We start from the raw sequence: 25,038 nt of genomic DNA, 5'->3' as shown, positions 1-25,038 counted from the left end.
CCTGGGTGGTTCAGCGGTTGAGTGTCTGCCTCCAGCTCAGGGCATGATCCTGGATCTGGGGATCGAGTCCTGCATCAGGCTCCCTGCAAGAAGCCTGCTTCTCCCTCTCTATCTCTGCCTCTCTGTGTGTGTCTCTCATGAATAAATAAATAAAATCTTCTTTTTTAAAAAAAGAGAATATCCAGGTTACATTCACAACTGACTGACAATAAATGGAATGATAAAAATAGTCATTAGTAGTTTTAGAACTATTACTACATTGGAAACAATGCAAGATGTTCAATTCTACGGTGACAAAATTATGCAACTATAAATGTCCCATACTTTTAAGAAAGCCTGGACTAGGAAAGCAGAAGGAAGAGGACTAATATTTATAGAGGGCCTATCATAAGCCAAGCCAGGGCCCATATATACATTTTTTCTTTTTAAAGATTTATTTATTTATGGAGCAGGAGGCGCAGAGGGAGAGAATCTCCAGCAGACTCCCTGTTGAGTGTGGAGCCCAACACGGGGCTCAATCTCACAACCCCGAGATCATGACCTGAGCTGATACCAAGAGCTGGATGTTTAATTGTCTGAGCATGCAGGGGCCTCTACATATTTTCTTAATTATTAACCCATGAATATTATGAAGTATACATTGTCATTACCATTTTAAAGAGGAAACAAATTCAGAGAATGTTACTGACTTGCAAAAGGCCACATAGCTAATGAATTTGATCAGAATTTGATCTTACAAGAATTTTATCTCAAATCCCATGCTGTTCTCATTATACTCTGAAGTATTTTCATGTGAAAAGCCACATTTACGGACGTAGGTATGATTAGTCATTACTAAAAGATAATTTCATCCTTTTTTAAAAGTAGATGCCATGTTCAGTGTGGACCCAAACCTCTGACTCTGAGATCAAGACCTGAGCTGAGATCAAGAGCTGGACACAACCAAATGAGCCACACAAGCACCCCAAAAGGTCATTTTAAATAGTTCCTCAACACATTTAAAATATAATTCAAGACCTGAGCTGAGATCAAGAGCTGGACACAACCAAATGAGCCACACAAGCACCCCAAAAGGTCATTTTAAATAGTTCCTCAACACATTTAAAATATAATTTATTTTTATTTTTTTAAAAGATTTTATTTATTCATTCATGAGAGACACAGAGAGAGAGAGAGGCAGAGACACAGGCAGGGGGAGAAGCAGGCTCCATGCAGGGAGCCTGACGTGGGACTCGATCCCGGGTCTCCAGGATCAGGCCCTGGGCTGAAGGCAGCGCTAAACCGCTAAGCCACCCAGGCTGCCCATAATTTATTTTTCAAAAATAATTTACCCTGAGCTTTTCAGATATAGTAAATATTGATAATTCAGTATCTTCCACAGGGCTGTTTTGTCATGCGGATTGTCATGTCATTTAATCCTCAGGACAACTAATAAAGCAGGATTGTTGTTATTCCCATTGTACAGATAAGAAAACTGAATATCAGAGACTTAACTCTTTCCAATGGAAGAATATAGTTCACTGTGTCTAGGGTAGAGATCACACAACTAGGTGTTTGAAACTCGTCTATAAAAACTAGTGTTCTTCATCTATATGATGTTACTTCACATACCTATGCTTAAATTACAGCACACCTAAGCAAATTTCCTCATTACAAGTAGGTTTGATATACAGAATTTCTGAATCTAAATAATCATTTAAATGGGGAACTAAGTTAATTTTTCAGGCCTGAACAAGAAACTAGATGAAAGAAAGAAAGAAAGAAAGAAAGAAAGAAAGAAAGAAAGAAAGAAAGAAAGAAAGAGAAAAAGAAAGAAAGAAAGAAAGAAAGAAAGAAAAAAAGAAAGAAAGAAAGAAAGAAAGAAAGAAAGAAAGAAAGAAAGAAAGAAAGAAAGAAAGAAAAAAAGAAACTAGATCAAGAGAGATTTCTCAGAAATCTGAGTGCAGGCCCAGCTGACTCTGAAGTCCAAGTTCTTTACATCATTCCAGCATGCTCCCTTGGGGCACAGGAGACTCACAGGCCAAATCAGGGCTCTCGGCCTTTGCAAAACAGAAGTTACTATTAGGAGATGACCCCAACCCCAGAGTCCTGTAAGTGCCCCAAGGATCCTCAGTATATTAGAGAGAGGGCTCAGAGAACACATCTAGAGTAGGACACAGGGGAACTTACAATGCATTTTATAGCAAATTAGTGTTCAATTTACAGAAAATTGACTTGCTGAGACTAAGCCTTAAAATATACATCACTACAGGAACGCATGATTAATTACATTATCAGAGTTGCTCAGACTGGAACAAAAGGACTTAACTCTTCTCCATTTGGGGAAATTAATATCTACATAAGAACAGGTGTAGCTTATAAATCCTGAATATCAACATAAGGTGTAAAACCTAAAATAGCCCACTCTGTCCCAAACATTTTAATTCTCTAAGTGAAGTATCATAATTACTTTGAAAACAGCTAAGACTTTCCATCATTTCAGAGCTTTAACCAATCATGAGGATAGTTTAACATGTGCTCTGAGCTTTTGCAGGAAATTTTAATTTGACATTTTAAAATGTAAACTGAATTATTTGTATCAACAGTATTTTTATATCAATTGCAAACAAAACTAAAAGGTGTTACAGTCACCTTCACAACATAGATAATACAGCAAATCATACAGTAAAAAAAAATTTACCAAGAATGAAGGCTTTAAATATACTTGTAGAAGTTAATTAGAGCTGTCAGAGAAGTTTGCTTTAAAAGAAAAAGAGAGAGAGAGAGAGAGAGAGAGAGAGAGAGAGAGAGAAAAGCCACTATTAGCAACAGCTACCGAAAATTTTACTAGTCCAACCAAATCCTAACACATCCTAAATTCTCTCCTTTTCATTTGAACATATCTGACTTCCATGTTTTCTATGCTCATTAATTGCTATATCCAAGGAAGATGAGCAGCAACATGTACCACTTTGTTTTAACTTGTGAGGAGAATTCTTCTAAGGTCTCTAAAACTCAAGATTAAACCAAATCATTCTTACTTCAGTTTAGAAATAGGTATTAAAAATCAAAACAGGAGCAGTGCCTGGGTGGCTTAGTCAGTTAAGCCACAGACTCGGTTTTCAGCCCAGATCATCATCTCACGCCCTGCAGAGATCAAGCTCCACATTGGGCTCTGTGCTCAGTGGGGAGTCTGCTTGAGATTCTCTCCCACTCCTCTGACCTTCCCCCAACTCCCACACAACTGTGCACCCACTTTCTCTCTCCCTCTGTCAAATAATCTTTTTTTCAAAAAAGGAAAAAATCAAAGACCATCTTGTGATATCTGATAGATTCCTATTGATCATATTACCATATTCTGAATTCCAGTAAGCTCATATACCAATTACCTAAAATAAATGGCTGAAATTATTAAGACTCATTTACAAGCATCTTTCCAGCTTTGTGTTTATAAGATAAGGGGATTCAATGATCAAAAGATACAGAGAAGACAAGGTAGTAACTGAATAACTGATTGACGGGTACTGCGATTCCCTTTACATAGCACTACAGCTGGAATGTTTATATCCCCCCCAAAATTCATATAATGAGATCTAACCCCTAAGGGGTTGGTATTAAGAGGTGGGGCCTTTGGGAGGTGATTAGGACATGTGGGCAAAGCTCTCAGGTATGGGATTCGTACCCTTATAAAAGAGACCAAGAGCCTAAGGATAGTCCCTTCTGCCATGTGAAGGTACTGCAAAAGGCATGGTTTATGAACCAGGAAGTGGAATCTACCAGACCAAGTCTACTGGCACCCTGATATTGGACTCCAGTCTCCAGAATTGTGAAAAATAGATTTTTGTTGTATATAAGCCATCCAATCCATGGTATTTTGTTCTAGTCACCCAAACAGTAAAGCAGCAGTTATGATGTCTGTTCTCACAGTTTACCAGTCTAAATCAGTTTATGAATATCTTTACTTTAGCTCACTGATTCCTGGTGTTTTCTGTATTAGAAAGATAATAAGCTGTTTGCTTACTCTAGCATGCTAGCAGTGGTGGATCTTACAAAGTGTATGACCTATGTGAAATGTCTGTTAAGATAAAAATATAACATCCTTGAGTGAGTTTCTCCTCTGCTACTAATGTATGCTGTTATTTTGTATAGATCTTCAATATTGAGAAGTAGATACCATGGGGATGTGCATATCTTTCCTACTTAAAGAGCAATTGAGTTTATCATTGCTATATTTCAGTGGGGAAGGGGAGGTCATTGGGAAGTGTCTTATCTGTGATTTCTACAGTATAAATTGCCTGCTTAGGCACTAGCTATTCTAAGATTTTCTATTGTTTATATTTCTAAGCAAGGATTTAGTAATCATAGATTTAGAAGATTTAACAGCTCAAGACAGCCAGATTTGCTGTTCCAAAAAAGGAGCCAGGAGACATACAAGTATCTTTGGTAGCAAATCTTGTACCTTTTGGGTTTATTTCAATCACTTAAAAAAACCATCACACCCTAAATGGCCTCTCCAGGTAGCTGCTTGGCAGTGAGTATTGAATAATCCACAAAAAATCCCAACATCCAGTGCCTGTACTGGGGCAAGAAGAAAAGACCCTCACACCCTGCAAAAGCTCCTTTCAGATATGGAAAAAGGAATGTAATTATTACCTTCAGCTAAAAATTGCCCTCTTTTCTTTTTGGGGGACCCTTATTCAAGGCCCAGATAAATAATGCATCAGTGAAATCAAGACAAGGCAAGTATTTCCTTAACCTCCCAGCCTCACACACAGAAGTGCCTGATCACACAGTGAGCAGAGGCCCCCTGAACGGTGTGAGGAGGAGGAGGAGGCATGGCTGGGGCAACCTTTTACCGAAGCTTCAATGCCCCTGAATGAAGAATGGAGTTGAAATGATTAGAAGGGGTTTGCTCTCAAGTAGGCTGCACATGAGCCTCAACAGGCATCTGGGGAAACTGAAACTTCTTGCAAAATATCTTCTATATGGTGCAGTATTTCCTTTTCTGGGCCTAAAAATCAAAAAAAAAAAAAAAAAACACTGTATAATGAACTCTTGGTTAAGGTTCAAAGCACACCCAAAGGCAGCTGAGCAACCAAGCTGAATGGTAGGAGGAACACGTGAGAATGGCATGTGGTCTACGCCCTCCAGCGCCCATCTCTGGGTGACATATGTAACAGTACACATGTGCTCTCACTGTTCATTTGTCACTGTTCCGTTGTCAAAAAAAACAGTCACCATCTCCATCCCATGAACAAATCCTCAAGCTGCCTGAAGGCAATCTGAAAAGCCATCCCTGCTTTATGTGTCGCTTGCTCTCTACTCATTTACTCAAAGCTCTCAACCTATTAATTTTTAAAAAAATTTTATTTCCTCAATACAAAAAAAAAATTTACCTTTAAAAGCTTTTTTGGGCATTGGATTTCCCATACCGTTTTTTGAGTTGATATGAGGGCTGTAAACACTATTAAAACAAATAAGAAAGAGGTGAGACAAGTGATCTTGAGGATAATGTCCTGCTGACAGCATGTGGACCCCAGTGTCACAGTGGGCAGGGTAAAATGGTGGCGGCGTGGGGTGCCACTCTGCCAGGGCAGAGCATCATGCCACAGGAAGGCTTGGAGGAAGGTGGTTCAATTCTCAGAGGCTTATCAGGCCTTGTTCCCTGCCAAGGCTGTCAAAGCATTCTACTCTAACAAACCTTTCACGGGGGCAGACTTCTCCCACGAGCAGAAATGATTCTAAAGGCACCTGGGGTCCATGAGAAAGAAAGCATCTTTGTTCCTATTGGGAACCCAAGCAAAAAGTCTTTATATTCTTTCCACTCTATCTTCCAATTCCTCTGCAGCTTTTCATCATTCCTGCTATGAAGAGAACATGCCACAACAGAGGAAATGCCACAGCAGCAAATTGAATGCTACACACACACACACACACACACACTCACAAAGCTAGATAAAACTATCAGTAGAATGACTGCAGGAAAAAAAATACATAGCAGAAAACTTTCATATGATATTCCCTGGACAAATTCCTCACTGGAAAATTCTTTCTCAGTGCATATACATCCCTTTAGTGTTTAAATATAATCTTCTGTGATACAGTGGTTAAGAGTACAAGCTCTGGAGAGAGACAGGCTCAAATCCCAACTCTGCCATTTATATCTGTGTGGTCTTGGACATGTTTTTTTTTTTTTTTAATTTTTTTTTTTATTTATGATAGTCACACACAGAGAGAATGAGAGAGAGGCAGAGACACAGGCAGAGGGAGAAGCAGGCCCCATGCACCGGGAGCCCGACGTGGGATTCGATCCCGGGTCTCCAGGATCACGCCCTGGGCCAAAGGCAGGCGCTAAACCGCTGCGCCACCCAGGGATCCCTGGACATATTTTTTTAAACAAGTTCTGTGCTTTAACACCTTCCTCTGTTAAACAGGGATAGTAAGTGAGTTGCTATGAGGATTAAACATATTAATGTATGTAAAACATTTAGAATAATGCAAATAAAGCTGTGATCATTATTATTATAGTTCAAAATTGCTTTCACATATTATAGTTGTTCCTACAAGCACTCTATGAAACAGAGGTGATCATTTTATCCATGTTTTACCAATGAGTATGAGGCTCAGCCAAGTGATTTGCTAAAAACACAAATATTCTGGCCAAAACAAGATTTGAATCCTGGTCTTCTGACACTAAACTTTGGATTCTTTCCCAATACATTGTATTATTTACATGTAAACAACAGCAAAAACAGCAATTATAAAATACACTATAAAATTTACACTAGTAAATTCCTAAAAGGAAGAAAACTATTGAGAACATCAGAGTACTTAATCTAGGAATTCATTCTTGGAATAAACAAATGATGAGTTAATGGCAGAGTTTAGCTAACGTGTTAAAGCTCATTTTCAGAATCACCCAATTAGGAATCCCCAAAATTCTGAAGTGAAGGGGGAGGAAGAAGATATATCAATTTGTATTTGTTGTTGTACATTGTACTTTTTGTAAAAATAGGTAAGCTCTCATCTTGGGAAAATCCAACATACAAAAATGCAGAACTACAAAATGGTTGAGTGACTCACTACCAAAGGAAACACTGAAGGTCTCAAATGTTTAAATGTGAGCCCTGCCATGTTATGTTGCTATAATTCACAAGCTAGCAAGGATTTTTTGACCAATGACATTCAGGCTATCCCCTCTTAGATCTAGAAGATTGAGAATTTCATCCCTCAGAATTCTTATCCATATTACACTTAAAGGGGACAAGTTTTATGAGACAAGCAGAAGACTGGTGAATATAAATGAACAACTGGCAGATAATCCTTCTTTCCTAATGAATTTTGTAATTTAGAGCATTTGAATGGATCCCTATGGGAGAAATTCTTTCATGACTAACACTCTTTCTAGTAATTGCATCTATTTCTAATTCATAAAATTTGAATGTGTGTTACCCTTCAAGAACTTGACTTCTATTTAATAAAGATTAACCTTTTATTTTTTAAAAGATTAACCATTAATATATGAATCTAGTTTTTATTTATAATATGCACTCTACATACAAATTATCTCTCAAGATAATTTTTTAAAAACCATATTAAACACTAAATTTGAAGCAAAGATAGTATGCTAAAAACTATCATCTTAAACAAAAAGATGCTGATAAACTCTGAATGACCAGTAAGTATATATATATATTCAGCTCACTATTCAGTTCTGGCAAGCTTTTACAAAAGTCTATGCAAGACTTCCCTTGAAGTTCACCTGAGCAACTCACATTTAGATGTCCTCTCATCCAAGTCAACTGATGTCCATTCCATAGCTAAAGAAACACCCCCCTCTTCCGTTAATTCTGCAATTATATTTTCAATACATGTATATATTTCAGAATATGCCTCTTAAAGCCATTTAGTTGGAAATATTTCATTCCTTTGATATGTACTTAAAAATCTATAAAATTCAAAAAATCTCACTAGTGAACATTACTGAGACACAGAGTATTATTTAGGCCAAAGAAAGGAAATGAGGTTTTTCTCTAATGATCAGAGCTTACATCTATCTCAGCCACCCACACTCAAGGCTATAAGATAGCACTACAAAAAAAAAAAAAATTGAAACAGATGGTAGAAAAGCACCTTTATGTTAAGCAATTAATAACTGAAAAAAGAAAACAGAAATCTCTGAGTAATCTTTTAAGCATTAGAGCAAGGTAATCTACTTGATTCCTATGATTAATCTTGTCTACCTCCATCCTTGGTCTGGTTTGAGGCCACCAGTTATATATTTGTTGACCAAATGATCCAACTCCCTCAACTGCAGTAAAATGCATGTGTCAGATTTCCTCCCCTACCCACCCACTCCCACAAAACCACATAGATTCCCCAACTCCCTGGTTCTTTCCTGTAAAGTCAAAATCCTCCCACAACCCTGTCTTACCTGTTTCCCATCTAGGGTATACAGGCGCTTTACCACTCCCGAGTCCAGCTTGATCGCATCAGTTATGTCAGTGAGAACCTGCTCAAAGGAATGTGCGGTTTTCTTGTTCAGCAGAATCCTGACAGCTTTTCGTGGCTTCACCCCACTTCTGATAATGGTGACCAGCTTGGGCCGAATGAAATCCTTATTCTCCCGCACCTCCGAAGGGCTCCCTTTGGCAGTAGCCAGTGAGGACACGGCCCGGGAAGCAGAGGTGGTCTTGACATTCACCGACCAGTTGGGATTCACATTCTTGGTGTACTCCAGTTTCTTGAAGGGCTCTATTGAGCCACACACATAGCTCTCTCCTGAGAAAGAGAGAAATGTATTTAAGTTTACACTAAGGCAAATGCATTTCCTTTTTCCTAGTCTTTTGGTTTCTTCCTTTTATACTAGAAGTGTGAGCTAGTTGGGACTTTTTAAACAAAGGAAGCATGATTAACACTTAATGAAAAGAAAGAATTTTTTTTACTCCTAATCTGGCTCTGTCAACAATAAACTGATATTCCAGAGGAGAAAAAAAAAATCATCATTCTTCCCTTTCTTCATTTTCCAAAGGCTTTTTCTGGCAGAAATACTGATAGTGAATAGACCTCAGAAATAAATTGGATTCAAAAAACAGTATCCTCTGGGATTTGGGTGTATTTATATTTGCAAAAAAACTTCAAAATCAGAGGTACCTACATGTAGTAATAATGTAAATAACATAACTGGAAAAAAAAGTGGATCAGAAAACAGCTTCTTAAAATAGCTCTATAATTCATTGCACTGATGATAAATGGTAGTAGCTACAGTGATGGTGAGCACAGCATAATGTATAGAGTTGAATCACTATGTTGTATACCTGAAGCTAATATAACACTGTGTGTCAACTATACTTAAATTTTAAAATCTAAAAAAAAAAAAAAAAAGGCTATGTAATTTATTGGTTTGATGGGAGTGTGTGCTGAACATTTTGTAAAATCAAGTAAAACTCCAGAAGCAAGCAAAATAACCATCACCAGCTAGACTCCAAGAATTGACCTCTGCTGCTCACCTGCTGAACCCACCAACCTAGGTCCCACATTATTCCTTAAGCTCTTCTCTCCAGTTTGTCTCTTAATCAGGTAAAAGACCCAAGGGGTATAGCATTCTCTGAAGGAAACCAAACTACCCTTCAAGCAATAATGACTGCCTGGAGAGAGCACTGGCCACCCAAACCCCCCAGACTAGTTCGAGTTTAATCCCTAAATCAGGGCTGCGCAGATGGACCATGGTGTGACCAAGTTACCTTTCCCTCATTACAATGCTAAAACTCACATCCGGAGGTGGAGACTTAACATGCAAATGAAACATGATGTTTGAATCAGGTTGGTCTGTCAACTGCACCTGTGTACCCAGTTCTGCGTAGTTCCCTCCCTTACAGGCTTAAATAGGGCTCCTTCCCTAACAAGGCTGCTGTAAAACCTTTGCTGGCTGTTGTTCAGGGAGTCAGTCTGAGACCTTTGTCCCGACTGTGTGTCCCTTCAGCTGCAGCTGGTGCCCCCAATAAAACCTTGCCTGTGCTTTTAACTACTGGGTCCAGCCTCGTTCCTACTGTTCCTGGGTCCCACGACCTGAGTCCGGCAACATAACCAGGCTACCTTTCCTCCTGTCAACACTGGGCCAAACCCAGTGATCCACATACAGTAGGAAGCCAATTCATATCTGTTTATAGATAAAAGGTTTTGAGAATGGTTAACTTATAAACTAGCTTCAGAAACTGACTCTAAAATAGATGTAGTTACATAAGATGAATAAGGCTTGAGGCTGTAATGAATAACATGGTGATGATAGGTTATAACACTGTGGTATAACTGAAGTTTGCTATGAGAGTAGAACTTAAATGTTCTCGCAAAAAAAGATAAATATATGAGTTAATGAATGTGCTAATTAACCAGATGGGGGGAATCTTTCACAATATACAAATATATCAAATCGACATGAAGTATGCTTTAAACATCTTAAAATTCTGTCAATTATACCCAAAAAAAGCCAATTTTAAAAAAAAAGAAAAAAATAATTAATTAAATCAGATTTTTAAAAAATGACTCCTTAACAGAGAATCATCTAATGAAAATATCAGACTATTAAGAAGATGTGGCTCACACAAAAAAGAAAGTAACACATGTACCAGGTGATGATAAATCATAAAATAAATGATCCCATCTATATATATTTCATAAAGTTAGGTCAACACATTTTGAAGAGTTTTATAATGGTTTTTCTGTGGGTTAGTAAGTCTTTGTAACAGGGAATAGTTAAATGAGAAAAAGCTTTCATAATTGCAGGTAAAGTGACCTAGGACTAATCCTACACAGCCCATTTACTTTTATCTAAATCCTTGTCCTATTTTTAAATTAATAGTCCAAGCGTCCAAGGCCACAGTATTCACGTAAAAATAACTGAACCAGGGTTTTAAAAATAGAAAAGCACAGTTATACATGTTATCAAACATTTACTCTGTACATGCTTCTAGAATTCACTCTAATGTGTACAAAAAGTAAATGTAGTAAACTCCTTTTCTGTTCACCTCGTAGATTATTACTGGTCCCAACTATGCTTTTCTCATGATTTATATAGATATCAAAAATATATGCATGGAGGTCACAACAACAATGGTGCTTCTGAGGGCTTTGTGGAGAGACCATGAGAGAAATGGAAGTCTGAGCTCTGGCCTCTCCAAGCATGTGACCTTGGGCAAGTCCCTTAGTCTTCTCAGTGGTAGTTTATTCATCCATCAGACGTAGTCTATTCCAGTGGCCACTAATCTCACCAGGTTTTTGTGAAGATCAAATTAGAAAATAGGCCAGAGTAATCTCAAATACAAAACTGCTACACAAGTGAAAACCCCCTCTAAGGCTGCATTACCCTGATTGTGCAATAAGCCTGAAAGGAAAACTTAAAAACAAAATTACTAGAAATCAGTGAGTAGGTCTTACATTATAAAGTGTTCATTGTTTCTAACTAGTTACCAACAGACGTCATTTTGGGTCCATCTCAATAAAAGGATCCCCGGAAATGTTGCTTAACTAGGCACACACAGCCCAAATAGAACAGGCAAAACCAGTCTGTCAGAATTCCGTGCTAATCAGAGATATGCAAGGGTCTGATTATTTGTAAGTCTATATGCTAAGCTAATAATTGATATCAAAACAAAATGAGTGGTTTACACTCCAACAACAAAGAAAATTTTTAACTTTAAATATATATATATACACATATATATACATATATATACACATATATATACATATATATATATAATTAGAAAAGGGAGAAACTGTAAAGTACTCATATTAACAATGTGGAGTGGATTTGTTGAAAAAGAAAATAAACACTTTTTTTATATCTTCTTAAAGAACACTGAAAAAACCTTTAAGCATGACAGCTTTGACAAGATAATGCTGATGTGGTTCAAGCAACAATGATGGGAAGAAACTTAGGTTAAATCTGTGCTGGTACTTTGTGGCTCCTCTGCCTGGTTTACCAGATTCAAAAATTGCAACAGAATCTTGGGGAAGGGTGTGAGACTCCAATAAAGAGTGAACTTAAAAAAAAAAAAAAAAAAAAAAAAGAGAGAGTGAACTTGTGGTATAAGGAAAAGTACCAGCACTTTCAGCACTTTGGTGGCAGAGCTGGCCACCAAACCCAAGATCACACACCACTCAGTACTGCCATTTTGAATCTATGACACTCCACGAATTCAATAAGACAAGATGGGTTTCCTTACGCTAAAAAGCTTCTATTAAATTATGCAAATAGATTTACATTAAAGACTTATTTGACCCATATTTTGACAACTTTCTTTTAATAATCATTCTGAATTTCTACCCACTATTAAAGATCCTGCCTTATCTTAACTCAAAGTTGATTTAGTCTCTGATTTTGTTAGGAAACAACTCTTCAATTAATGTGCTGATATCTTTGACAACTAAAAACCAGCAAATGTAATTGTTCTGAATGGAAAGAACACATAGTCTTAATTTGATCAAATAGCTCGGTATCCAGTGTTTAATCTCTCCCTAAATGGGGCCAAGACTTAAGAGATTTATTATATTTTTTATTAGAGAACATCAATTAGTTGCAGTCAAGCCCTGACAGAGGAAAGGGTATTAAAGGTCATTGAAAAAATAAAAAATAAAGTAAAACTTAGAATTACTATAATAAACTTCTTATACACACTAAATCATCCCAAAGTTTTATGGTGTGATTTATATTGCAACAATAAAATAAAAGTTAATTTAAAAAAACCAAAGTATATTTGAGCAAAACGGTCTGATGTTGTGATTTGTAGTAAAAAATATATACTTGGTCTTCAAACTATTTCTGGCACAGGAATGCTAAAACCTTTGGAACTTCCTAAGTAATTAGAGCAATAAAGACATCTTGACATGCATACTCAAGCCCCTTTCAACCACATCTTAGTTCATGTTACTGAGGAGACTGAGAAAACACCTAAGGATGTGGGCCATAGGCCAGGAGAACCAACTGAGTGATGAGAGGGTAGGAAATTGCAGTCCCACCTCCCCGATCTTGGGGAGGAGATAAAGAATACTAGTTAAATCCAGTGATTTAATCAATCGTGCCTATGTAATGAAGCGTCCGTAAAAAAATCCCTAAGGGACAGGGTTCAGAGAGCTTCTAGCTGTTGAACACATGAAAATTCAGTGGGAGTGGTGAGCTCAGAGAGAGCATGGAAGCTCCAAGCCCTATCCCCAATCCTTGCCCTTTTTATCTCTTCCATCTGGCTGTTCCTAAATTATAAAATTTGTAATAAACTGGTTATCCAGTAAAGAAGGAGTTCTGTGAGCCACTCTAGCAAATTAATTGAACCAAAGGAGGCAGTCATGGGAACTTCTTATATTATCCAATCCATCACAAGCACAGGTGACAACCTGGATTTGACTGGTGGATGTATGGTGAAAACCCCACATACAGAGTGGAATTAGTGACTAGAATTTTATAACCCCAAATTTGCTTTGAAAGTTTGGGATTATTTACTATAGGTGAAGCTTAACCAAGAATGCAAAGAAGGCAAAGATCATACACGGTTTAAAGGAAACAGTATAACAATCTATTTACACATTGAGCTGGGAATTACCAAACATAATGATTTGCTGGTTGGTTATCATACTGTTAGTTTTGTTCCAGTTTATTCAAGGCCAAAATCTTTGTGTTAAGACTGATCCTCAGGGCAGTGGCTCAGTGGTTGAGTGTCTGCCTTTGGCGCAGGGGGTGATCCCAGAGTTCGGGATCAAGCCCACATTAGGTTCCCCCGCAGGAAGCCTGCTTCTCCGTCTGCCAATGTCTCTGCCTCTCTCTCTGTATCTCTCATGAATAAATAAATAAAATCTTTAGGGCAGCCCTGGTGGCGCAGTGGTTTAGCGCCGCCTGCAGCCCAGGGTGTGATCCTGGAGACCCTGGGATGGAGTCTCACATCAGGTTCCCTGCATGGAGCCTGCTTCTCCCTCTGCCTGTGTTTCTGCCTCTCTCTTTCTCTGTGTCTCTATGAATAAATAAATAAAATCTTTAAAAAAATAAAATATTTTAAAAAAAGACTGATCCTCAACTTGAAATTTAATATTCTGGGTGTCCAAGACACCCCAACAAATAGCAAGAGTTGCAGAAGCAGCATCTGTCTGAATTGCTATGGCATTTACAGAGCCAAAAAACTAATATTTGCTTTTAACTAGAGATAAAGATAAAGAAAATGATATAGTTAAAAGAAAAAAAAAGTAAGGAAATAAAGAGAATATCCCAATTTCTTCCCTGAAAGCTTTAGGCATTTTTTGGGATCTTGGGGAAATGGAATGATTTCTGTGCAAGCATATTAGATTATTTTTAAGATATTTAAGGTTCTATATTTTGTTTTGTTTTCAAAAAAATCACATATGCATTTGTAAACTAACTATATTGCTGTTATTTAAAGTATGGAAATAAAAAAATAAAGTATGGAAATAAATGTTCTCTAACAAAGTTCATTATTTAAAAATCTGTAGAATTAATTCTACTTGGCCATCAGCTTCCATTATGAAATTAAAGGATTTCCATTTAAAAGAAATTATCTAAGTCACTACTAAAAACTTCCAGCAATGTGGTAGCAGTTTCCTGGTTGACCAGGCCTGTGATGAATGAGTTAGAAGGTATGCCTCCACAAGACCCCATATTAGGAGATTCTAGAAGTTTGCTCTATTTCCCCTTACTGCTGGAACGTTTTCACTGGTTCATGGTGGGACCTGTAAATATCATATGTAGTATCACTTGACCTCAGTCTGAAAATGGCCTAATCTCTGGTTGCTATCCCCTCTAGGAGTTCTTTAGGTTCCAAATGTGGCATATTCAAAAATATCTTAAGTTAGAGATACCTATAAAAATTTTATTTTTCCAGAGAATAAAATTTCTCATTAAAAATTTCTAGCAATTAAAAAAAATTCTAGCAATTAAACTTTACTATTGTGAATTATAGTAAAATCTGGGAAAAACTCAAATATATATTGACACCTCTGAAAATACACTGACTAAAACTACATGAAGACATTATTTACAGAATAAAATATAAAGTGCCTTCTGGATATTATATTTTATGATCTTATCTCATATACACGCAGCAACATTTCATAATCTATCTAAAAGGCACTGATTTAAGAAGATGATTTTGATAGTGCCATTAGAGTCAAGAGAAAAGATTCCTCAAAGTACTCTGGGTCATTCTTCCATGGAAGTCTTTCATAATATAATAGCACATAAAAATAAGCTTACAGAAAATAAAATTTGAATGTGTATGTCAGGCCTGTGGAAAATGTCAAGTTCTTAAACCTAAAGCAACAGAAAAATAACATAAAGAAAAAAATTGAGAGAGCTAAAATTTTACATTTAAAAGTGATATAATTGAAAAGTAGAGAAACTAAAACTAAAATGGGAAAACAGACTGAAGATCTATACAGAACAATGGGTTACTATAATGTGCAAAGCTTATTATAATTTACAAAAATACAAGATACTAAAATATATGACAAACGATAAAAACAAAACACATAGAAAATAGAAAATACTACTAAGGATGTTATAAATTGATAACAACCTTTTTTGAAAGCAACTTATTTGGAATCATGAAATTTTATATTCTCATCATTAAGAACTTCTCTTAAGAACTAACAGAATAACAAATAACAAAATTACAAAAAGTATGTACAGTGTTAGCCATGAAAACTAAAAATTAAATACACCCTCCTAAATCTTCAATGGTAAATACAAAATCTGAATTTGCCAGTCTGGAGAGTGAAAAGAATCCTAAGTCATGAACTTGTCTTCAAAAGAGCTTAGAAAGCAAGATGTGTATATGAAAGGATTTCACACAAGGCAGTAAGTGATAATTGCTAAATAAGTGGTCCAGGCAACCCTAACTCAGAAGAGAAAGAAATCACTTCCCACTTCCCGCTGAGCAATCGATAAAGAAGAAATGGGATTCACACTGGCCTTGGAAGTGAGGGTAAGATTTTTCACTAGCAGAAAAGAAAGAGGACAGCATTTCAGATAAAAATAAGATAATAAGATGTTCTACTACACAGTACAGTAAGGAGATAGTCTGTGAGATATTAGTACATCTTTCTCAAAAAAATAAAATAAAAATGGTTCCATAGGGATCCCTGGGTGGCGCAGCGGTTTGGCGCCTGCCTTTGGCCCAGGGCGCGATCCTGGAGATCCGGGATCGAATCCCACATCGGGCTCCTGGTGCATGGAGCCTGCTTCTCCCTCTGCCTGTCTCTCTTTCTCTCCCTCTCTCTGTGACTATCATAAATAAATTAAAAATAATAATAAAAAAAAAAGGTTCCATGGACAAACAAGTTAGAGTAATACTGTAGTAGGAAACAAGGTCAAAGTTTTTATGCATGATCGGACCCAGGTTTCAGAAAGCTCACACTGGCTTCAGTGTAAAGGGGATGCTCAAGGTAGGACATGGGAAGAGAGAAGTGGAGAAAGCTACCACAACAGGATAGGAGAGGAGACGGACTTGACGCATCTGCACTAGGGGAAGAGAGGAGTGGGTCCTCCGAAGAGTAGTTGGCAGATAAAATCAGTTGCCTCGATGGTAGAGGTGGCAACTGTCTGGATGCAGGACCCAAGGGAATCTGAGTCAAAATGATGAAAATGAAATGATGACATTAGAACTTTCATTTTGGTGGACTTCCCATATACCACAATAAGTAAAATAAGAAGGGAATCAAGTTTGGATTTAATGGTAAGGAAAGAAATTAATTTGGTTGTGCACATACTAAATTTGAAGTTCCTAGGAGCCAACTAGTTGGAGATTTCCAGCAAGCACTTAGAAATATAAGCCTGGAGTTTGGAGGGCGATGCACACGGCAGCTGCAGAAACAGAACACTCTGGGAGACCACGCCCAGCTGCACAAGAAGAAATCCAGGGCAACACTGGTCTCTAAAGGGTGCCCAGAGATGGAGGAGCCACTGAAGAGAATGAAGAGAAATCAGGTGCCTGGAGCCATGGACCGAAAGGTGGTGAATGTGTGATGTAAAAGATCCAGACATCAGCATCCAATGCTCCGGGGATAACATCGAGAATAAGGATTCCTAAGAGATCACAGGTCTGGACACTAAAAGGCCACATGTGGTCCTATAATGGCCACTTCAGTTGGGTAGTGATGCCGGCTCTCATTCACTCACTGATCCATTCATTCATTATCTTTCCTCTTTCTTCTCATAATATTTATTGAGTACCTACAATCATTATGTTAGGTGGTGAGGACCCCAGTGGCTCCCTGACTCCCAGAGACTTTGATATAAAATAAAGAAGTATATTACAGTGTCATGATGCTAATCAAGGAGTTGAAGTATGATTGGAAGCTGAGCAAATATAGACAGCAGATGCAGATATTTCTTATCAGAAGACCTCTGAGTTTGAGAGATCAGAAAGACCAAGGCAAGAATTTTTTAGATTGTGGGAGATTTATGTATCTATAGGCTGAAGGATGAGCATGGAGATGCCATTGGCAGAAGAGGTCATGTGAATGAATGTCTGCTATGTAGCAGATCTTGTTCTAACCCATGCTATTTAACCTATAATCTTCAACACAACCCTATGAGCTAAGTAGTAACACACCACTTATCACAGGGCACAATGAGGGTCAGAGAGATAGGCAAAGGTGGAGCCAGGATTCAATGCAAATGATCTGAATCCAGAGCCATAACTTAACCATAACATTGTGTACCCTCAGGAGAGCACCATCTTACCACCGTTGCAGGAGAGAAGGGAACCCTGGAGATAAGAGAACGCAAGCAAAGACCGCAGCCGAGCTCACTGCCAAGTGTATCAATGGGTAATAGGAGACACGGACAGAGGGAAGGGTCAGGAGCAGGGTCACTGAGAAGAAATCCCTTAAAGACTGTGGGTTGTGTTCTATAACTAAGTGGAGAGCCATTATGAAGCAAAGGTATGGCACAAAGTGGTTTGTCTATGGCCAGGTTTATAGGCAGGAAAAGTGGTTTAAAGATTACTGCCTGGGACACATGTGTGTCCTAAATGATCTGACTTAAGAGAAGCTATGGAATGGAAAAGCAGGGACAAATACAGATTCCATAAAGAAGAGAAAAACAAATTGCAAAAGAGAAACTAAGATATGTATTTTTAGCTTATGAGTCTGTTGCAATAGTGCAGGGAAGAGACTACAAGACTCAAGTGGTAGGAGTATGAAGAATTATTATTTACTTTTTTAAAACGGTTTTGCATCTTTCAAATTTTCTACAATGCTCACTATCTAAAAATTTTTCGCCCCTGCAGTAAAAATTGTAATATTGTTAAAACAGTGATGAGAACTTGAATACCCTGATGGTGAAGAAGACAAGTTGAAGAAATGTCTTAAGCAGGATCAACAGAGTTCAGTGACAGCTTGGATTTGACAGGTGAAGAGAAAGAGAGGTCAAGGGGGATGCTAAGTTAGATGGTGACACCATTTAACAAGATCCAGAATATGAGAAGAGGAATGAGTTCTGGGGAGTGGAAAAGGACAAGGTCATATTTATGCAGGTTGAGTTTGAAAGGACTAAGGACTAGAGTATCAGTTAAATAGATCCAGTTGATAGAAGTGAAGAAGATTAGTTTTCTTACTATTTGGAAGAAATGGGCCTTAAAAGAGTAGTTAAAATAAGAGGTGGTGACATCACAGTAGATGCAAAGACAGGAAAGTAGAGGACAGGGCAGCCTCAGTGGCACAGCGGTTTAGCGCCGCCTACAGCCCAGGGTGTGATCCTGGAGACCCTGGATCAAGTCCCACGTCAGGCTCTATGCATGGAGCCTGCTTCTCCCTCTGCCTGTGTCTCTGCCTCTCTCTCTCTCTCTCTCTCTCTCTCTCTCTCTCTCTCTGTGTGTCTCTATGAATAAATAAATAAGGTCTTAAAAAAAAAAAAAAAGAAAGCAGAGGACATCTATGTTTAAGGGTGAGACAAACAAAGAGGGAAACAGAAATTCACCATTTGAACAGCACCGTAACAACTGCTGTTATGCCAAAATTCATGGACAAAAGTTGGAGGAAAAAAAGATATTCACATAGCCTCAAACTGTAGTAACTTCAGAGTCAAGGTGACTGGCAGACAGACATCATCCTCACCAACTGGTCATAATTAATCTCACCAGTAATGAGACACAGCAACATCCTATACCCCAAAACGATGCATTGCAAGAAACACAGCATCCTTTCTGCGGAATTCTTGACACAAATGCATAACTTTAATCTAATCATCAGCTACATCCAAATTGAAGGGCATTCTACAAAATAAGTAACCAGTAATCTTCAAAATGGCCAAGTCATCAGAGACAAGGAAAGATGGAAGAATGGTCACTGCTTGGCAGGGATGAAGAAGATGTGACAGCTGAACGCGACGTATGATGCTGAAACCTGTTTTTGAAAATATTGGTGAAAGCTGAAAAAATGGGTGAAAGTTGGAAAAAGCCTATGGTTTAGGTTAGCATTGTTCCAAAGATAACTTTCATTTTTGATCATTGTACCATGGTTATGTATGCTATTCTGTTCTGAGAAGGACACATGAGAACTCTTTATCTTTATGACACTTCTAGTAAGTCCACATTAATTTCAAAATAAAAAGTTTTTTAAATGAGGATGCAGCCTAGAAAAAGGTTAAATTGAACCCCTATATCACACACTGTACTAATATGACAGCCATTAGCATATTTTTTGAAATGAAAACATAAAAATAGTAGAAGAAAATGAAGGAAACAGCTTTATCATTAGAGTACAACCGAAGAAGCATGAAAATCATGCCATAAATGAAAAGGCTGATACATTCGATTATTTCCATTTTTGTCAATCTGCATGGCAAAAAACATAATGACCAACATCACTAAATCAAGGACAATCCAGGAAAAATACTTTCTTTTTTAAAAAAATATTTTATTTTATTTTATTTTTTAATGATTTTTTTTTTATTCAGAGAGAGAGAGAGAGAGAGAGAGAGAGGGAGAGAGGCAGAGGGAGAAGCAGGCTCCATGCAGGAAGCCCGACGTGGGACTCTATCCCGGGGTGTGATCCTGGAGACCCGGATCACACCCCGGGATGCAGGTGGCGCTAAACCGCTAAACCGCTGTGCCACCGGGGCTGCCCGAAAAATACTTTCAATTAATATCCCAAAGGGCTAATATCTTTAAAAGAAAAAAAAATCCTACGAGTTAATTTAAAAAGACCCCAACCTGGTTAAAAAAAAAAAAAAGTCAAAATCTATGAAGAAACAACACATAGAAATAGAAATGCAAAGGCATTTTAAATTATATAAAAAGATGAAAATTAAAACTATGAGGAGACATATGCCTTTCTTTTCATAATCGGTGGGCAAGTAGCAAAATATTAGATAAAACATTGTCTTGAGGACACAGGAAAACAGCCAGTCTCGTATGTTACTGATGGGAGTGTAAACTGGTCCTACATCTATGAAGATTTGAAGATTTGCAATAGCTCGTAAGAGTTTAACACTTATAGCTCTTTATTCTGAAGTATTACTTCTAGGAATTTGTCCTACAAAGGCTCTCCTACATGGGTAGAAAACTAAAATCCAAAGATATTTACTGCAAAATTGTGTCTAATAAAGGATTGGTCATAACCTACGAATAAAAGCTCCTCAATAAAAGACTAGCCAAATAAATTAGGGTACATTTGTATAAAGGAATACTATGAAGTCAGTAAAAAGGACACAGCATTCCTAGATGTATAATATGTATTGTTAGGTGCACAAAGCAAGGTACGGAACTGTGAATACAGTAAGTTACCCTCTGGGCAAATGATATGTACATCCTCAATATGCACTGGTACCTCTGAGACGATACTCAAAAACAAAAACAACAACAACACTAGTAAAACTGTTTGCTGGAGGGGGATTTTCGAGAGAGTATGCTTTAGAGCCATCCAGAATTAATTTAAAAATCTTCATATAGCAGAGAGAGGCATAGAAGAAGCTAGTGAATTAGAGAAAGATATCAATGACACCATATCAAGGGAAAGAAAAATTGCCAGGAGAGCTGGGTGACCGGAAGTAGTGGTTAGAGCTTCCCTAACTGTGGGGTAAAGTGTGGGCTTGCTCCTGAGAGGCTGACTCTTTTCAGAGACTTGGGAACAGCCCTGACACTCCAGCTCCAGAGTCAGACAGCGTCCATGAAGTGAGGGGTCAAGGTGCGTGAGAGCTGAGAAAGAAGGGGACTCATTTCTAATACGTACAGAATTGATGTGCAGGGACACCTGGGTGGCTCAGTGGTTGAGCATCTGATGCCTTTGGCCCAGGGTGTGATCCTGGAGTCCCGGGATCGAGTCCCACATCGGGCTCCCTGCATGGAGCCTGCTTCCCCCTCTGCCTGTGTCTCTGCCTCTCTCTCTTTTCTCTCTCTGTGTCTCTCATGAATAAATAAAATCTTAAAAAAAAAGAATTGATGTGCAAATTAACTTATTTATATCCAGAAGACAACATATCCGAATAGTATTTATGTTAACGTCTACAGGAAATGCCCTGGCCCTCTTCTATCCACATTCACACAAGATGTTAAAAGAATGCCTATTGAAGACACCAAATATACTAATGGTTACCAGGGCTTAGGGAGGGATGAAAAGACAGAGCACAGAGGATTTTTAGGGCAGTGAAAGTATTCTGGATGATACTGCAATGGTGCCTACGTGTCTTTACATCGCTGTCAAAACCCACAAAACATACAACACCAAGAGTGAACCCTAATGTAAATTATGGACTTTTGGTGATAATGATGTGTCAATGTAGATTCATCAATTATAACGCCCCACCACACTGATGACAATAGGAGAGGGTATTCATGTGTTGAGGAAGGGAATATATGGGAAATCTCTGTACCTTCGGCTCAATTTTGCTCTGAACCTAAAACTACACTAAAAATAAAGACTATTTAAAAGGAGGGAGCATGGGGCAGTCCCGGTGGCGCAGCGGTTTAGCGCTGCCTGCAGCCCAGGGCGTGATCCTGGAGATCCTGGATCGAGTCCCACATCGGGCTCTCTGCATGGAGCCTGCTTCTCCCTCTGCCTGTGTCTCTGCCCCCTCATTCTCTCTCTGTGTCTCTATGAATAAATAAATAAAAATCTTTAAAAAAAAAAAGTAGGGAGCATGGATGGCTCACCCCCAACGCAATGTTACTGATGCTTGAGCATCTGATAAAGAAAAAAATCAATCAATCAATGCTTGGGATTCATACTATACCTTTCTCCTAAGAGTTCAAAGGTTTTAAATATTATTCCTTCATTTACCTTCACAACATTTACACACTTATAATGGAACATAAAGAACGTAAAATTGGGGGAAAAGAGGCAATATTGGTAAAATGAGGCCAAGTCTCAAGGTGAACCACTTGCAGAAATAGGACTGCAATTCAACTTTCCTTATTAATTATCTGGCTTTCCTAGTGTATTAAGGCCATTTTGAAAGCAAAAAATGAAAACTGCTATCCAATGTCTGCTCTTACATATGCGTGTGCATGTGTGTGTGTTTATACACAGATGCATAAAGACATACAGTTATATGTACACATACACATACACACTCACTCATACATTTATACTTGAGGCAAAGAGCCATCTCTGTCAATGTGCTTAAACCAAATTTAGGCATAATAATCTGTGGATAATAATAACAAAACAGTGCAAGTGACCATGAGACTGTTATAAATAAACTCACATATGTCATTGTAATTCAGAATTTTTAGTCTGTGGTAAGTGAGAAAGAACAAGCTTAAAAAAAAAACAATCGCAAGTCAAATACACTTGTCACTGCATCCACTAAAAGGATTTAATTTAAAACTCAAACATCAGCATATTGGAAGGGGAAACGAGAAGCTAATAACATGCATTGACGTTTACATAAAATTAGTATGTAAAGTGAGAGATATGAACCTAATGATGAATATGAAGCAACCGTTTGCATTTTAACAGACTAAGCAAAAATGTAATTGACAAAGAGGCCAATCTAAATGAATTTCCAGCTACTTCAACACTAAGTGCAGCTGCATGCTGTCAGAATTATAAATGAGGAAAAAAAACTGTTTAAACTGGATTTAAAAAAAAAAAAAACGCAGCCAATATGTGAACTTATACACTATACTAAAGTTATCATTCATTCAATCAGAAAAAAATTTTTTTTCCAAAAAGTCATTTTTTTAACATCAGAATAGTCAATATGCAACAGCTTTATATTGACTGGAGAGAAAACCATTTGGAGGTAAATGAAAATATTAAGGTAAACGCTTCTAGGTGCAGTAGCTGTAATTCCTGGAATTAAGTCAAAGTTAAAAACATTTGTTTTCAAGAATAATCTCATACAATATTTCATTTAAAAGCCACTAAGAATACCCCACTTGGTATCTTATCAGTGGCAGGTATGAGCTCAAGCTCTGGTACCAGCCTTCCTGGGTTCAAATCCTAACTTCTATTTCTTGGTGTGTGACTTTGAGCAGATCACTTAACACACCGTGCCTCATATTTCTCATCATGGTATGTGGATGTTAACAGTACCCAGCTGCTAGGGTCATTGTGTGAATTAAATGTATTCGTATATACAAGACACATGCTCCATAACTGTGAGCTACCACTATTATCCCAGGACAGCAGTCTCTTAGAGCAGGCATTCTTTTGTGTTTAAAAACTAACAAAGAAGACGGTGGCAAGTATGCCATGATTTTGCTGGTCCTTGTATGTAAAGAACTGTTGTTTCCCACGCCTCACGCCCTGCCCTCTCCCTTGTGGACAGGAACCGAGGGAATACCTCTGGCCACTTCTCGGTAAAGAGCAGTTCTGGGTGGACAACTGACTGAAGTACACCACCCTACTGCATAGATGCCACACAAGTGACTCTAGGACAGAGTGAGGAGCCAAGGCTGGCTGCCTGACAATGTGAGTTGATATCCTGGCATATTCTGTCTATACTACCATCAGTCCTCCAAGGGATGGTTTGGTGATGATCATGCACCTGACTTTGCATTTCATCTTATTCAGATCCCTGAGAATAGCCCACCAAATGTTTTCTTTATCCCTGTATTTTCCAAGGTCAGGAAAAGGACAGAGCACCAAAATCAAAGCTGATGCTATTTCATGTTTGTTCTTCCCCTTTAATTTACTGAAAGTGCCAACATCTGAACAGAAGGAAAAAGGCCAAGTCTACAGGCATCTTGGCAGGGTGACGAGTCTTTGAAAAGAGATGTGAATTCCCACATAGTCAACACACCAAACCCAGGCTCTCCACACCCTCTCAAGTCCAGTCATACTGTGACCGGACTGGCATCCCTGCCAAGGGATAAAGGGAAGGAAAATGGGAGAAAGACACGAGACTCCCTTGGCCTTGAATCACGTACAAACTCTGGTTCGAGAGGAGGACAAGAGGGCTGGCCTGTGTGTGGTCAGGGCAGAGGAACCCCACACTCCATGGGATCCTGAAAGGGATGCTTCCTGCTACCTGCAGGAGAGAGGGAGGACATTACATGGTTGGCATTCCTCCAGGACCCAGTAAGACAACAGGGCCTGGCAATACGTCTAGAGTAAATATGAACTCAGGGTGAAGTCAAACACTTTCAAAACTCTAAACTTCTTTTACCATGCTCCTCTGCACTGAGAGCTACTTCATAACCTTAGCACCAGACTTAGAAACTCCTACACCCCAAAGAGGATCAGCCAACCTCCTTTACACCTTAGCATGAATTTTACCCATTATCTCTCTTCAAGTCATTTTACTTTGCTTATGATTTCTAAGGTCACTAGAGGCTCTCTGTGCTGTTCACTTGGAGTTGGTGCTGAAGCAAGTCTACCTACGCTGCTACTCGAGACACTAGGCCTCATCCATGACTCAAACCGTTCCACTTCACGTGAAATATCTAAAACAGATAATGATCAATAACACAGATTCGACTTTGAAAACCAGTAAGCTGAACAGATTAAATCCTTTGTACTTCAAGTTCCACAGAAAGACAACAATCCTTTAAACTTAAGAGGAGAAACCATATTGGAAAGAAATGCCAGAAAACCTAATTTTTAGTCCAGTAT

General features: G+C 38.3%; 1 protein-coding gene across 9 annotated transcripts in view; it reads right to left on the bottom strand.

Moving 5' to 3' along the window:
- Positions 1-25,038, bottom strand: part of DCLK1 (doublecortin like kinase 1) — a 340,908-nt gene that overhangs the window by 309,461 nt on the left and 6,409 nt on the right. For all 9 annotated transcript variants that reach the window (XR_003142225.3, XM_025462494.3, XM_025462502.3 and 6 more), the window contains exon 3: positions 8,414-8,760. Coding sequence is in view for 8 of the 9 variants with exons in the window: in XM_025462494.3 (XP_025318279.1) it covers positions 8,414-8,760 (347 nt within the window). In the remaining variant the exon portion in view is untranslated. The remainder of the gene's footprint in view (positions 1-8,413; positions 8,761-25,038) is intronic.

Source organism: Canis lupus, chromosome 25 (assembly GCF_003254725.2).
Source record: "Canis lupus dingo isolate Sandy chromosome 25, ASM325472v2, whole genome shotgun sequence".
Classification (NCBI taxonomy): domain Eukaryota; kingdom Metazoa; phylum Chordata; class Mammalia; order Carnivora; family Canidae; genus Canis; species Canis lupus.
Note: the sequence above shows the minus strand (reverse complement) of the source record. Positions and strands in the feature narration are given on the sequence as shown.